The following is a 17,599-nucleotide window of genomic DNA, read 5'->3' as shown; positions in this document are numbered from 1 at the left end:
TGATGCAAGTGAAAACACCAGAGATGGAGATACAATACAACGAACAAAGAAAACGAACTAAAAGAATCATAAGAGCAAAGAAAAGAAAGTACAACGAAGATAAATTGAAATGCATAGAAGAAAACTATAAAAATGGAGAAGTCAGGAACTTATATCAAGGAGTAAAAAATGAGAAAAAGGGGTTCCAAAGAAAACCTGTACACTACAAAAGCAAAAATGGAAGGAATTTAGTAAGCGACGAAGAAATACTGAGCAGATGGAGAGAATACTTCGAAGAGCTTCTAAATGAAATTCCCACAACAGAATATGCAGAAGAAGAAGAAGAAGGACCGAATGAAAATATTGATCAAGAAGAAATACAGGAAAGACCGCCTAATGAAAAAGAAATAAAAGAAATAATAGAAAAACTAAAGAAAAACAAGAGCCCAGGTAAGGATGAAATAACAGCTGAAATGTTTAAATATGGAGGACCAGTACTAATTAAGCATTTGGAAAAGCTGATAAAAGAAATTTGGGAACAAGAACACATACCAAAAGAATGGACTGAAGCCACACTGTGTCCAATTCACAAAAAAGGCGACAAAAGTTTATGCCATAATTACAGGGGAGTAGCCCTACTAAACGTTGCATATAAAATACTTGCAGTACATATAAAAGACAAGATAACACAAAAGATAGATAATGACATAGGAGAATATCAATGTGGATTCAGAAGAGGACGCAGCACGGTGGATCAAATTTTCCTGCTGCGTGAGATACAAGCGGAAAGCTACGAATACGGAAAATCTACAATGGCCCTATTCATTGACTTTAAACAAGCTTTTGACAGAGTTAAACGAAAAGAAATATACAAAGCACTATGTGAAATTGGAATTAGTAAAAAATTAATAAAGATGGTAAAAGTTACACTCAGAGAAACAGAGAACAGGGTTAAAATAAATGGAAAGGAAACAGATAAGTTTAGGGTCGGTGAAGGGGTACGACAAGGAGACCCACTGTCATCACTGTTGTTTAGTATCCTTCTTGAAATAGTCATCAGAGAAGCCGAAATTAACAGGACAGGACTTGTATACCAACGAAAACACCAATGCTTGGCATTCGCTGATGACATAGTAATGATAGCCAGAAGCAAACAAGAATTAAAAGAAATACTAAAAAGACTAGAGGCGATAGGAAGAAAGAAAGGGATATACATAAACGAAGAAAAGACTAAATATATGGAATGGACAGAACGAGAATACACACAAGGACAATACCTGACAATAATCACAGAGGCAAAAATATATAAATTCGAGGAAGTAGAGAGATTCCAATATCTAGGAGCGACATTCACTAGGAGACCAAATATAAAAGAAGAAATCCAAGCGAGAATTATGGCTGGCAATCGTTGTATCTTTGCTCTAAACAACTTATTGAGAAATAAGAACATATCTAGAGGGGCTAAGATAAGAATATACAAGACAGTGATAAGACCTATAGTCTTGTATGCCAGTGAAACATGGACGATGAACAAATCCGAGCAAGTCATGCTTAAAGTATGGGAAAGAAAAGTCCTAAGAAAAATATTTGGCGGAAAGATATGGAATGGAATGTGGATAAGAAGACCAAATGTGGAATTGGAGAGGATGTATGGTGAACCAAACATAGTAGGGATCGTAAAATCACAAAGACTGAGATGGTTGGGACATATCCAAAGGATGCCAAACACGAGACTTCCCAAAAAAATACTAACGGGAGGAATAGGAGGAAAGAAGAAGAAAGGTAGACCGAAAACCAGATGGAAGAAAGATGTTGAAAAAGACATAGAAGAACTGAAAATCACAAATTGGAAAAATAAAGCAGCAAATAGGAGAGATTGGAAAGGAATAGTAAACCAAGCCATGGGCCTTCTAGGCCTGGAGAGCTAAACTATATATATGTATATAAAAATGCACTGTATATTCAGACGTAAGTAATAAATATACAAATAACATATTATTTTTTACCTTAATGTGAACAGAAGCACGAACAGTGGTACCCAAGTTAGTTGGGCAGAAAGTAAGGAAACCAAGCCTGTCATTGTGAGAGAATGGAATTCTTTTCTCGATGTCATTGACAGCGGTAACCAGACGTCTGTAAACTTCTCCCAAGTTACCACCCATTTGCATAGAGATGAGACGAAGATGATCTTCTTCGTTGCACCATACTAAGAAGGTTTTGTTCTCGTTGTGGTAGATTCCACGACCAGAGGGCCAGAATCTGCAGGCGTTGGCAGCTTGCAAGAATCGGTCTCCTTCCTTGAACAAGAAATGGTCGTCGATCAACTTTTGTTGGACGTCTTTGCTCATACCAGTCAATGGGTAGAATGTTCCTTTAAGTTCACCTATAAAGAAAACATGTTTGTAATCAATTAGACATGTAACATTTTAATAAAATATTTACCTTCAAGGCCAGAGAGAGTGCTGGAAACTTTTTGTTCCATTTCTTTATATTGTTCTTCGGTCAAGCATGGGTTGAATGGGTATCCTTCCATGGAACGTCCGCATCTGACACGGGTGGACACAACAAACTCACCGGTGGGGTCTAAGTCGCCGAATACGCTAACGTCACCCCAGTTCTTGGGGGGGTGCTTGTCGGTCTTCTTGAATCCACCATGGTAGTCTTCAATGATGGGATCGAAGATGTCAGCGAAGACGGTGTAGGATTCAGCATCTGGGGCGTAGATACCTACGCCGGAGTCGTGATTTTCTAAGCCTGTAGAAATACCAAATATCGTTAGACTTACAGTAACGTTTACTAAAAAATAAATAAGGTAATATATATTTATATTTTAAAAACCAAATAAATGGTCCAAGAGCACGATTCGTAACTTTAAAATCTTAAATGAAAACCCCCATTTGTTATTGAAGATTTGGATTGCTTACGTAAAAATACGCAACTTTTATTTAATATCATTTTTTAGTATTGTGGATAGATGGCGCTATAATCGGAAAAACAATTTATCGTGATACCATAGGTAAATTATTGAAACGGTCTAATATCTCGAGAAATACACTTCCAAATAAAAAACCAAAAAATACGTCTTTAATATTTTTCAAGAACCTATCGAATAACATCAAACACGACCCTCCACCCCACCCCCTGGAAGTGGGGTGGGGGGTAACTTTAAAATCAAATAGGAATCCCCATGTTTTATTGCAGATTTGGATTCCTCATGAAAAAATAAGTACCTAACATTTATTCGAAACATTTTTTAGAAATGTTGATGGCGCTAATAAAAAGTGTTTTTTCGATTATAGCGCCATGTATCCATAATTCGAAAAAATGTCCCATATAAAAGTTACTTACTTCTACGTAAGGAATCCAAATCTGCAATAAAAAATGGGGGCTCCTATTTAAGATTTTAAAGTTATTGAGATTTACTCAATAAGAAAGGAGTCTCTGGTGAATATGTAAATATTATGAGAGACATGTATGAGGGAGCAATAACTAGTGTTAGAACAGGTGTGGGAGAGACTGGTAAATTTCATGTGAACTTACTAGGATTTCACCAAGGCTCGATGCTTAGTCCTTTTTTAACTAATTCTCATTAGTTTTGGACATTTTAGGGAACTTGACATACCTATATCTGAAAATTTAGGATATGGACTTTTTGGATATTTCCAATTATTCTAATACATTTAGAGCCTTATATTGCTTCAGGTCATACCAAAACTTGATTAAACTTTCTTTATTGTAAATATAACTCCAGGCACGTAGCCAAGGGAGGGGTCCATGGGGTCCGGACCCCTCCCAAAACTCGGCTTTGGTACCAAGGCAGTAAGTTTATCCCCAAGTCATTATTATTTTTTTGGAAAAGTGAACGAAATTATGATTATTTTTTACTAGGATTATTTCTATTTTTATTCAGTGTACGGATCAATTTATATCCAAATTAAACATCAGATTTTCCAAAAACGAAAGTATTCTATCAGCATTTCAAAGTCGTTTACCTTTTACTTTTTATAGAAGACCTGCGCCTCGATTTTTGACCCTTCGCTTCGTTATCGAACGTATTCGTTTCGTATCTGTTTAGTATACGAAGCGAATACGTTCGATAACGAAGCGAAGGGTCAAAAATCGAGGCCCAGGTGTATCTACTCTTTTCTATGGAATCCTATATTTCGTTAGTAGTCACTAACATCACCAGGGACGCTAAAATGATATTAAAGAGACAATGGTGAAATTAGTTATTAAAAACAACTTACTAGGGTGAGATTGTCGTCATATATGTAGATGTTATATCTTACCCTAGTTAGTTGGTTTTAATACCTAATTTCAACATTGTAGCTTTAATATCATTGTAGCGTCCCTGATGATGTTAGTGACTACTAAAAAAATATAGGATTCCGTTCTACATTCTGATTCCGCTTCCGTACATTCTATCTTGCACTTAGTAAAAGTAATTTGAAAAATTTTAAAAATGTAAGTTTTACATGGTTAAAATATTTTAAATTTAGAAATATTTGTCCGCAGATTTCTCGTTTACACTGTATACAAAAGTTTGTTGTCATTCTTCTTAGGCAGCTAGGGCATAAGTAGCATACTGTCCGTTTTCTTTCGATAGGATTATTCGGTTCAGAAACTGATGGTATATTTAGGATTTCGTTTATGTTCTGTCGAATATTGCGCCGTAAATTTAATATGTTTAATCTTTTGCGCATCTACGACTCAGCAATGCTTTTGCCCAAATCAAACATAAAGTGGCTTCCTATTTGCACTGAGAGTGGAAAACTGGCTTCCTATTTGCTTTGCGCGAATTATGGAAATATATCACATATGATTGATAGTACTTATGTTTATTATCCCTTAAAAAACACACAGTATCCATGGTAATGTTACGGTTGCTACCATGGACCGATTTTGTCAATTCTTTAACATAAAAATTTGTAAGAGGTAATCCTCCGGTATCGAAGTTTTTGCCAAGATAGGGACTGGCATCAATCATATATTTGGAGAGTGAATCGCAAAGCATAGCAATATTTATGCTTGTACATAGACGGCTTATGTTACTATCGTTAACACTAAAGCGTCGTAATATTTACGACAGGATATCTAATTCACACACTTCTGCACAAAATTTAACTCACGTTTATACACCAACGTTACTCTAGTACTAAAGAACTCTGGAACCCTAGTTCTTGGGATATTCCGTTGCTCAGAAATTTCGCAGAAAATAATGCAGCGTCGTATATTTTAAGAGTATTAGTATTCTAGGGTTTAAAGTTTTTTTTTTCAAATTTTGCATATGGATCTAAAATTTATTTTGAATATTTTTTCAATACCTTATACCGCCCAATCGAACGAAAAATTTGAGTTGTGTTTGGATCCCCCTCAAGCACATTTCCTGGCTACGTGCCTGTATAACTCTCTGTATATTATTACGAATTTCGATAAAACAGTTTCTGATCCTTAAGCCTTCTTTGTCGTGAAAGAAAGTCCTAGAACTCCATCCGCAGATTTTTGATCTTCTTCTTTAAGTTCCATCTTCTATCGAAGGTTGGAAATCATCATGGCAATGCGGATCCTGTTGACTGCCGCTCTAAATAGCTCTACACTACTGCACTCGAACCATTCCCGTAAGTTCTTAAGCCAGGATGTTCTTCGTCTTCCCACATTTCGCTTTCCTCGGATTTTGCCTTGCATAATAAGCTGTAATAATGAGTTTTTTTGGCCCTCTCATCACATGTCCCAAGTACTCAAGTTTTCCTCTTTTGATAGTTAGTATATTTCCGGTTTGAATCCATGATATTCGTAGGATTCTTCTGTAACACCAAAATGCAAAGGCGGCCAACTTATTCAAATGGACTTGTTTCAATGTCCACGCTTCCAAGCCATAAAGAAGAGTAGAGAACACGTAACATCGAAGCATCCTTAGGCGTAGTTCTAACCTTATATCCAGACAACAAAGAAACTTTTTAAGTTTAATGAATGATGCACGTGCTATTTCAATACGTGTCTTAATTTCTTTGGTTTGGTCTACATTCGATGTTATCCATGTTCCTAAGTATTTGTAGTTATCCATACTCTCAACTACAGTATCTTCAATAGTTAATTGGATGTTTGCGTGTGCTGATTTAGTCATGATCATGCATTTAGTTTTCTTTAAATTTATCTTTAGTCAGTACTCATGACAGCGTTCATTAAGGCGTTGCATTACGTCCTGTAAATCATTGTTGTTATCCGTTATTATTACTGTATCGTCTGCAAAACGTAAGTTGTTCAAAACTTCTCCATTTATAGATATACCTTCTATTCAATCTGCGAGAGCTTCTTGAAATACCGCTTCACTGTAGACATTGAAGAGCAGTGGAGACAGCACGCAACCCTGACGGACTCCTCTCTGAGATGGACGTCTTTTCTTGATAGATTACGTCTTTTCTGTTTCTTAAAGGAAAAATAAAGTATTGAAATTTGGTAAACAGGCTTCTCCTGGTGTTACGAAGAATGCTATTGAATTTAGGGTTAGCATATCTTCTTCTTTTTGTTCTTCTTATATTCCTACTTATATATTTTCTTTTTCTTGACAGGAAAGTCATATAATCTTGAAGTCAAGCTATTTTCTTATTTACTTACTTACTCCGTGGCATTACAACCCAACATGCCTCCTCTCTTCTCTGTCTTGAGCAATCTCCATCCAGTTCTCCACGCCCATAGCTTTGAGGTCTCCTGCTACCTACAGGGTGAGGCATTAGTATGACAAAGTCCAATTACTCGTTTGCCGTAAGAGATACGAAAAAACGTTATTTAGATAAAAGTTGGGGCACTGATAGGACCATAATTTAAAAATATTTTCAAATATACAGGTGCGTGCGTATTGACAGGGTGACACAAACTTATGTTTTTTTAAATGGAACATCCTGTATATTTTTACATTTTTGGATTCTTCTCAATGTTTTTATTCTTAAAATATATGGTTTTTAATATGATACGAGGTAGTTTAAAAGATAGTTACGTTTTTTTGTTAATTTCGTAGCAATATTTACACCCTGTAGAATTGTAGTGTTTTGACATCAAATTTTTATTTTATGTTCAAACGATTTTTAATATAGTCTACTATTGTTTTTATACTGTTATACTGTATTTTCTTAGTTTTCTTAAATGGAACATCCTGTATTTTAGTATCGTAATGAAATGATATTTTATGGTACTTTTTTATTTCTTAAGCATTCCCTATACCTAAGTGCTTTAATGTGTTATTCGTGATTCTTTAAGCCAAACATTAATTGCAAGAAAAATTACGTGAAATTTTATTAGGTGGCCGTGAAAATATTCAATCAAAAATAATTTTTCGAAAAAAAATACATCATAATCTAGCCTGATCCTTAATTTATTAATATTGGATAATATATCCAAATAGATTCGTAGTTAAGATTGTTGGTGCGTAAAATATTAATAAAAACATACAATATTCTATCTAGTCGGCTATGACACTTCTTCTTCTTCAAGTGCCGTCTCCTAATCGGAGGTTGGATATCATCATCACTATCTTTACTCTATCCACCGCTGCTCTAAAGAGTTCTATAGAACTTGTAGCGTTTAAAAAACCAGTGAAAATATGATCTTTAGATTTGTATAGATTTTACAATCCCTCTCTAAGAAGTCCAAATTTTTTTATTCAGTTTTTTACTTAAATTCAGATTGCAAGGAATTTTCTAAAACCGCACCTGTATACATCTACGAAGTATTCCGCAACATTTCAATGTGTTACAAGATTCCTGTTTATTTGAGACGCAAAAACAGAATTTGTAAGAAGTTTTGACAAAAGTACAGTTCTAATGCGTTGATGAACTTTCTAGAATAAATGTTGAAAATCAATTTGATTGGTTTGTTTGAATTTGGTACAAAGATCGAAGCTCGTAATTGGCTCTGAAGAACGGAAGCCGGAAATTGCGTAGTGACAGGATCAAGGAATTTTGGCAGGAGACGGAGAAGAAAGCAGGCATTCTTACAATGGTAGTGAATCAGTAAACATCGATAGTGAGTAACCGGCTTTTTGGCGACGCAAAAAGAATTTCCAAGTAAATGGGATCTATCAAAGTTCTTCTGTGTTTTTGTTAAGTAGGTGTACCATCAGTTTGATGGTGTAGCAGTTCCTTTTTTGATGGTAAAAGTGTAATATACGCTTTGTAAAAATACTGCGTATGTATTTATGAAAGCCGGCATAGTACTAATATCGTAGTGATGAATTAAACCCAAGCCTCCCGTCTCCTGGATTAGAAAACCTATTTCCCGAGGTAAATAAGCAAATTTCTTTTGTTTTATGGTATTTTCATGGTATAATGGTATATGGTGCAATCAGTAATTTTCCATTGACATTTTCCCCTTCGAGTGACGTATGAACTACGTACGTGCTGTCAAGTGTCATGTCAAGTTTCACAATGGTGAAGTTTTGAATTTTAAGGTATAGTGACTTTTAATAATTATAAAATTCTCAAACTAATAACGTTAATTTCTTTCAACATAAAAAAAATAAATCTTTTTGGAACTTAAAATACAAAGATGAAAAAGTAAATTGTTGAACAGAACAAAGAATAATTTTGCTTCCATCATTAAAATATTATTGTAAAGACATAATTGTAAGTTAATGTTAAAATCCTTTTTGAAACCTTTTGAAATAGTTAAAAATAAAAGATTTACGGAATGATATTTGACAGGTGACATAGTTGTTGTTATTTTCAATAATTAAGTACTACGAGGAGTAGTCAGTAATTCTTTAATGTAAACATTGTTCCCTGAATGAATATAAATTTTTGTTTTAATGCAAATGCTATAATATATGTCATAATTAGGTCAGTCAGTCAGTTATACAAGTCATAATTAAGTCAGATATCAAATCCTCAATGCAATAATATTATTGTTTATCTTTTGGTGCACCATAACCTATGTTCAGAAAAGTAGATGTATTTTTTTTACAGGTAATCTTTTATGTAATCTGAAAGTTTTGTTATGTCAAGGAATAATTTTTCAATAAATGCCATAACTGTGTATTTTGTCCTGTTTATTTACCGCTAACCTATTGGCAAAATTTTAACCACAAACTTTAAAAGCTTTTTAGAGTCAAATTTTAAGATGTTGGATGATCATAGAAAGTAAAACTCCTGGTAAGGCGCCCTAACAAAATATAGCCAGGATTAATATTTAACACCCCAGGATATCTGTAAGTACCCTTGTTTAAATTTTTGATAGTAGTAAATATTCCCTAATCCCTAACTTCTTCTTAACGAACTCACAACCTTAGCTCTCCAACCAAAACACGAGCCGCCGTAGCAAAGTAGTTTTTAGAAATATCCCCTAGTTTTCTCGACCCTTTTGTATTTAAGCAGTATCTAAATTTTCCAAGCTTTTATCTTCCCCCTTATTTCTAAGTGCTACAAAATGTCGCCCTAGAACGTGGGGCCGATTCATTTTTCTGCCTCTTTCAGTGTCCAGTTGTGCGCTACAAAATAGCACCCTCAGACGTGAGGCCAGTCTCTTTTCACCCCCCAGTCATATCGTTAAGTTGTTCCCAAGCAGTTTACATTTTTTTAGTTAGTCCCAACTGTTTTTCAACTTAATTTCCTCTCCTTGCCCCAGATTTGAGACCGATTCTACTATCACAACCAGTATCGCAACATAGTTTAGCCCAAGAGCCCCTACATTTTTTTAGAACGTTACGAAGTGGTATAAAATTTTCAATAGGATGTGTAAATATGTACTCATAGTAGTGTATTAACATTGTTTTTATGTATGTACTTATAGTAGATGTTAATACAGTACCCATGGTGAAAGCAATATTTAAATTTTTTTTAAAAAAGTATTGATTGTATAGACAAGTAGTCTATATAAGTAGCGTTGAACATTCCAATATTGAAACTATTGATAAAGTATAACATTTTAGTTGTATTTGTGCATTTATTCATAATTGATTAACAATTTTTTACAGAATAACTTGTTTTTGTGATTTTTTTTGTTCGTCATTTGAGTATATGTGTATAGTCTGTGTAGTTTCCGTTTGAGTTTTTAGTCCCAATGTTGTCTAGTTGTCCCATTATTTTTTTCTCAACTAATCTAGTTTTGTCAGTGTCATAAAGATACCAAAGGTTAGTTGGAGTCTGCCTGTGAAGTAGTTTGAGTGTATCCGTGAAGTAAAGTAGTTAGTCAGTCCAATTACTATTTGTCTTTCCCTTCTTGTACCAGAATAGATCACAAGTGTAATACTCGTGATAAAGGAAGTGTGCTTAGTTGTCTAGGAACACTCCCATTAGTTATCGGAACAAGAACCGTTGTTGGTGTTATCCCGTGTAAGCTCATTCGAGAAGCAAGTTTCAATATTGTTTGTGTTTGTCTATCCCTGTTTTGTCTGAAAATATTTGAGTCTGTTGTTTCCTGTTTGTTTTGTGTACCCTTGTGTTATTCCCTGTTAGTCCGTGTCAGTGGTGGAGTGTGAATTTTTTGACCAATAGTTTATTGACCCCTCTTTTGTTTATTGAGTGATTGCAGACCAAGAGCAGAAGTTGCAACAAAGTCAGTGAGGTTAGGATCTGGCTGCGTGAGAGTGCAAGTGAGGTTTGTGTTCGTTTGATAAATAGAAACGGTTTTTTGTCCGAAAGTCATACTTTCTACTATTCCCTTTGGTCTTTCCCCTGTGTGTTGTTTTCACCCCAGTTTTAAAAATGAAGTCTACCCAAGTTAATGATCTGAAAACCGATGAGTTATCTTATGAACTTTTCATAAGAGGTTTTAATGTCCAAAATAGGACTGTTGAAGAAAAACGTAAGTTGTTGAGAGGTCAGTTAAGTAAAGAGACCATCTCATCTTCCATTAATTTGACTAAAAATGTAGTCGATCCTGATCAAGAGTTACCTACAATCCAGTCAATATTAGCAGATTTGCAAAGTATTGCGCGGGCAATGAGTGCACAGTCATCAAAGGCTGACTTTGCTCGTTTCAAAACAAGGTCCAGTCATCTGGATTTCAGATTGGAAAATTTCCCTGATAATGTAGAAGAAGCTATAAAAGAAGTTATTGACAACTATAAGATGGATTTATTGATGTTGACTGGAGATGTCTTAGAAAAGGAAGAGACATCTGACAATGTGTCCGTCCCATCGACTAGTGGTACAACTTCAGTCCCCGTTGCCCCTATTAGTTCAGTTTCAGCCCCTATTATACAAATTTCAACTCCTGTTAGAGTTTCTGATTTAAATATCAAATTTAATGGTGAGAGTAAAGCCCTTCCCACATTTTTAGAAAAAGTAAGAGATTCTGCTAGATCCAGAAATATTTCTGATGATGTCCTGTTTAGATCAGCTTTTGAGTTATTCGACGGAAACGCTGCTATTTGGTATAGGAGTGTTGGAAATACAGTTAACAGTTGGAATGAGTTGGTAACCCTTCTCAAAACTGCTTTCCTACCCCCAGATTATAATGATAATCTCCTTGATGAAATTAAAGGTCGAAAACAAAAAAAGTCTGAGTCAATCACTATTTATTCCGCAATCATGGAGAATCTCTTTAAACGTTTAGAAGAGTACCCATCTGAAGCCCAACGAGTAAAGATTTTAAGAAAAAATATTTTGGTGGATTATATTCCACTCGTAGCCCTTCAAGATTTTCCCACTGTCGAAATGTTAGTCATAACTGTTAAACGTTTGGAGCAAAATGTTTTGCCCCTGCTTCAAACTACAAAAGGTCTTGCTGGTATTTCATTAGAGGATTCAGAAAAACCCCAAGAGAAGCTTCAGGTACTTGATAAACAAGACAAGCCTGATAACCCCAAAGGAGACAAACGAGAAAAGCAAGATCGTCCCTTTAAGAAATCCAAGTCTACGCAGAGAAATGAGAGACCCAATCCTCCAGTAGATACTGATGAAAGACATCAGTCTTCTTCTTCTTATCCACCCCACAGAAATCAGTCTTCTTATCCACCTCCATTGATGCAATCCCCTCCCTATCGACCGTATGGAAATCAGTCTTCTTCTTATCAACCTCATTCAATGCAACCCCCTCCACAACCCTACCAAACACATGACAACCCTAGAAAAATTATTTTTTGTTTTACTTGTGGTAAGCCCAACCACATTTCTCGCAATTGTACAAACAGAGAAATGTCTTGTTCTCGTTGTGGTAATAAAGGAGTGAGAACGTCCTCCTGTATGTGTCAAAAAAACTAGGTAGTGTGCAGCCAGTCGGCAGTTGCACTCCATATAGAGTTAAGCCCGACAAATTCCCCCAAAACATACTTAACCCTCTTTTTGAAAAGAAAGGTTGTGACAGTCGTCCTCATGTTAGTATTTCTATCTTTTCTAAAAACTTTGTCGCCCTCTTAGACAGTGGTTGCACCACATCCGTAGTAGGTGCCGCTGGAGTTAAATTTTTGGATTCCCAAGGAATTAAATATAATTCTACTCCCTGTAAACACGTCTGCTTAGCAGATGGTTCTCAAAAATCAGTTGTTGGTACTATTGATCTTCCAATTGAGGCTGATGGTGTTTCCCAAGTAGTGAAATTTCTTGTCGTACCCTCCGTTCCCCATAGTTTTATTTTGGGAAGTAACTTTATGCATAAATTTTCAGTGTTCTTGAATTTTAGAGATGGAACATGGCATTCTTCCCAAAAGGAAGAGAAAACAGAAACTTTGTATTCTGTAGACTCATTTTCCCCCACTGAAAAAAATTTAGTAGATTCCACAGTCGCTTCTTTTGAGGAAATTTCTAGTTCCAACTACATTGGAAGAACCAATAAAATTGAAATGGTTATTGACACTGGTGATGCAAAGCCATTTAAGAAAAGACAATATCCTTTATCCCCATACATGAATAAAATACTACATGAAGAGTTAGACGATATGTTACGATTAGGAGTAATCGAACCAGCCCAATCCCCATGGTCAAGTCCCATATTATTAGTCAAGAAAAAGTCAGGTGAATATAGGTTCTGTTTTGATGGTCGTTCATTAAATGAAGTCACTGTTCATGATACATATCCTTTGCCCCAAATAGACAGAATTCTTTCGTTACTTAGAGGAGCTAAATGCATTAGTTCCATTGACTTAAGAAAAGCTTTTTGGCAAATCCCGCTGCATCCTGACTCTAGGAAAAAGACAGCCTTTAATGTTTCTGGTAGAGGTTCCTTTCAATTCACTTCTGTTCCTTTTGGTTTGTGTAATAGTGCACAGATTCAACAAAGATTAGTTGATGCTATCTTTGGCCCTGAATTTGAACCCTATATATTCTGTTATTTAGATGACATCATAGTGTGTACCCCATCTTTTGAAGAACATATCCGATTGTTGAAAATTATAAGAGATAAACTGAAAGAAGCAAACTTGACCATTAACATCGATAAGTGTGATTTTTTTAAATCTGAATTGAAGTATCTTGGTTATGTAGTTGGTAACAATTCCCTTAAAGCAGATCCTGAAAAAATCTTAGCTATGGTTAATTATCCCAGGCCATCTAATTCTACTGAAATTAAAAGATTTATAGGTATGTGTTCCTGGTATCGTCGTTTCATTAGAGATTTTTCCAGTTTAGCCTCCCCTATTAATGACCTCCTTAAAGGTCATAGAAAGAAAAAACAACCAGTAGTTTGGACTAGTGAAGCTGAAAAAGCTTTTTTGAAAATTAAAGAACTCCTAATTTCTGCCCCTATCTTAGCCCAACCCAATTTCGAACTTCCCTTTGTTGTGCAATGTGATGCATCTGACACTGGTCTTGGTGGTGTCTTGACTCAAACTATTGATGGTGAAGAAAAAGTTATAGCTTATGCAAGTAGGTCCCTTTCCCGAGCTGAAAGAAATTATTCAGTTACAGAGCGAGAATGTCTCGCAGTGATCTTCGCTATCGAGAAATTTCGAGGTTATATTGAAGGAGTTAAGTTTTCGGTCATTACTGACCACCATTCACTTCTCTGGTTGAATAAACTGTCCAATCCTACAGGCAAATTAGCCAGGTGGGCTATGCGCCTAAGACAACATACTTTCGATTTGATTCATAGAAAAGGAACATCCCATTTAGTCCCTGATGCTTTATCTCGAGCTCATACCAATGATACACCCAAAGATGCCCAAAAAGTTGATTATCTAGAAATAGATCTTGACAGAATAGACCCTTGGTTCGATGATTTAAGATCAAAGATACTCCGTTCCCCTGGTGATTTTCCACAATGGAAAGTGGAAAATGATTTCATTTACAAGTATGCCCCATCCCCCAATTCTTTCAAGACTAATGATATTGAATGGAAAATTTTAGTTCCCAAACCCCAAAGATTAGAAGTAATGCAATCTTGTCATGAGCCACCTACGTGTGCTCACTTTGGATTCTATAAAACTTTGTCCCGTATTCAAGAAAGGTACTATTGGCCCAAAATGCGTTGTGATGTGCTTAAGTTTGTCAGATCATGTAAAGTTTGTGGTGCTCAGAAAACACCAAATCATGCTCCTTTAGGTAAAATGGGTAAGCAGAGAGAAGCCCAATTCCCCTGGCAAATAGTTGCCATTGATCTGATAGGTCCCTTTGTTCGTTCTAAAAAAGGTTATACATGGTTATTAGTGGTTGCTGATTGGTTTAGTAAATATACCTTAGTCCATCCTTTGAGGAAGGCTACGGCTAAGAGTATTACTGAATTTTTGGAAGATAATGTCTTCCTGATGTTTGGTGTTCCCCAGTATGTGATTTGTGATAATGCCTCAAATCTGAACAACCCTCTTCTAATTAATCTCTGTAGTAGGTATAATGTTCAGAAAGTATGGTTTAGCCCCGTGTATGCACCACAATGTAATTTTGTGGAGAGAAATAATAAAACCATTGGAACAGCAATCCGTATGTATATAAAAGACCACGTAGACTGGGACAAGAATTTAGCAAAGATCAGACAAGCTATTAATACCGCAAAGCACGAAGTAACTGGATACACCCCAGCTTTCCTTAATTATGGCCGTCATGTTCCCCTGAGTGGAAACTACTATGGTGTTGATCAAAACGATCAACGGAAGCAAGATCTAGAAATTATTCCTGGTAACCGTGATATGTATGCTTCAGAAGTAAAAGGATTAAGTCAAGTCTTCGAAAAGGTCAGGGCTAATCTTCGAAAAGGATATGAACGTAACGCTAGAAGTTACAACTTACGAAGAAGAGAAGTCCAATTCCAAGTAGGAGATAGAGTATGGAAAAGGAATAAAGTCCTGTCTAATGCTGCTAACAAGTTTATGTCTAAACTAGCACCGAGGTACATTGAAGCTACAGTCCGTGAAAAGTTGTCACCAGTGGTGTATCGTCTCTCTGATTTAAATGGTTCTGATCTTGGTAAATGGCATGTTAAAGACTTAAAACCTTTTGTATCTGATGGAGATAATATGTCATCCCCTTAGTCCTGATCCCCTATTCCATGTTCCCCCTGTATTGTTCTTCAGTTCCCTTAGTCTTGATAAGAAGTTGATATTCTCTTTGATTTTGGTATGTCGTCTTTTGGTCCCTGTTGTTGTCGTATACCCCCTTGTATGAATTTGTTGTGATTTGGCCCTTGTTGTTGTTGTATCCCCCTTTGTTAGTCTTCTTTTATTTTAGTCTAGTTGTTGAAGTGAGTATATTCCCTGTGAGACGTTTAACATAAAGTTACCGATCTCGACTTGAGACAAATGTTAAGATTACGTTGTCTCATTGAGGTATTTAGAATGGAGATTCTAAATCCTCATTTTTGCTGAACCGTTGCCAACAAAATTCCCTGAAACTCGCTAGGCGTTTAGTGGAGTTTAGGCAGATGCCTATCTGCTGAGCCTAGAGCTCAAATGATTTGTTTAGTTTTTGAGAACCGCTCGCGGTTAGGCAACGAGGTGACAAGGCTGTGTCTGCCCTGGTATGTCACTTGTGTTACTGCTGTGGATGTCAGCGAGGTCCACACAGGGCACAAGTTTAGTTTCTTTCCCAAGGCACAGAAACTCTTGTCACCTACAGTTCATTTTAGAGTCATTACACATTTAAGTCTACTCGACTTTAAAGAGTCTGGCGATCGATGGTACGCTAGCCCAATCCCTAACGTTTGTTTGTTTAATTTAATCCCCACTAGCCATCATCTAAAAAAATTTTTGATGTGATTGTTTAGCCTCACTCAAGGAGTCATGGTTGATTTTTGTTTGGTTTATCGAAAACTGGATAGCTATCCGAGCTTTCTCTTTTCGGAGGAGGCTGTGTAGCGTTTAAAAAACCAGTGAAAATATGATCTTTAGATTTGTATAGATTTTACAATCCCTCTCTAAGAAGTCCAAATTTTTTTATTCAGTTTTTTACTTAAATTCAGATTGCAAGGAATTTTCTAAAACCGCACCTGTATACATCTACGAAGTATTCCGCAACATTTCAATGTGTTACAAGATTCCTGTTTATTTGAGACGCAAAAACAGAATTTGTAAGAAGTTTTGACAAAAGTACAGTTCTAATGCGTTGATGAACTTTCTAGAATAAATGTTGAAAATCAATTTGATTGGTTTGTTTGAATTTGGTACAAAGATCGAAGCTCGTAATTGGCTCTGAAGAACGGAAGCCGGAAATTGCGTAGTGACAGGATCAAGGAATTTTGGCAGGAGACGGAGAAGAAAGCAGGCATTCTTACAATGGTAGTGAATCAGTAAACATCGATAGTGAGTAACCGGCTTTTTGGCGACGCAAAAAGAATTTCCAAGTAAATGGGATCTATCAAAGTTCTTCTGTGTTTTTGTTAAGTAGGTGTACCATCAGTTTGATGGTGTAGCAGTTCCTTTTTTGATGGTAAAAGTGTAATATACGCTTTGTAAAAATACTGCGTATGTATTTATGAAAGCCGGCATAGTACTAATATCGTAGTGATGAATTAAACCCAAGCCTCCCGTCTCCTGGATTAGAAAACCTATTTCCCGAGGTAAATAAGCAAATTTCTTTTGTTTTATGGTATTTTCATGGTATAATGGTATATGGTGCAATCAGTAATTTTCCATTGACATTTTCCCCTTCGAGTGACGTATGAACTACGTACGTGCTGTCAAGTGTCATGTCAAGTTTCACAATGGTGAAGTTTTGAATTTTAAGGTATAGTGACTTTTAATAATTATAAAATTCTCAAACTAATAACGTTAATTTCTTTCAACATAAAAAAAAATAAATCTTTTTGGAACTTAAAATACAAAGATGAAAAAGTAAATTGTTGAACAGAACAAAGAATAATTTTGCTTCCATCATTAAAATATTATTGTAAAGACATAATTGTAAGTTAATGTTAAAATCCTTTTTGAAACCTTTTGAAATAGTTAAAAATAAAAGATTTACGGAATGATATTTGACAGGTGACATAGTTGTTGTTATTTTCAATAATTAAGTACTACGAGGAGTAGTCAGTAATTCTTTAATGTAAACATTGTTCCCTGAATGAATATAAATTTTTGTTTTAATGCAAATGCTATAATATATGTCATAATTAGGTCAGTCAGTCAGTTATACAAGTCATAATTAAGTCAGATATCAAATCCTCAATGCAATAATATTATTGTTTATCTTTTGGTGCACCATAACCTATGTTCAGAAAAGTAGATGTATTTTTTTTACAGGTAATCTTTTATGTAATCTGAAAG

The 17,599-nt window shown here is 35.6% G+C and overlaps 1 protein-coding gene across 3 annotated transcripts in view; it reads right to left on the bottom strand.

Moving 5' to 3' along the window:
* The window catches only part of LOC114336427 (arginine kinase), an 87,130-nt gene that overhangs the window by 5,690 nt on the left and 63,841 nt on the right, over positions 1–17,599 (bottom strand). For all 3 annotated transcript variants that reach the window (XM_050663577.1, XM_050663576.1, XM_050663578.1), the window contains 2 exons: positions 2,422–2,733; positions 1,986–2,362 (listed from right to left, as the gene is read on the bottom strand). In XM_050663577.1, coding sequence (XP_050519534.1) covers positions 1,986–2,362; positions 2,422–2,733 — 689 coding nt within the window. The remainder of the gene's footprint in view (positions 1–1,985; positions 2,363–2,421; positions 2,734–17,599) is intronic.

The sequence above is a fragment of the Diabrotica virgifera genome, chromosome 10 (assembly GCF_917563875.1).
Source record: "Diabrotica virgifera virgifera chromosome 10, PGI_DIABVI_V3a".
NCBI lineage: Eukaryota > Metazoa > Arthropoda > Insecta > Coleoptera > Chrysomelidae > Diabrotica > Diabrotica virgifera.
Note: the sequence above shows the minus strand (reverse complement) of the source record. Positions and strands in the feature narration are given on the sequence as shown.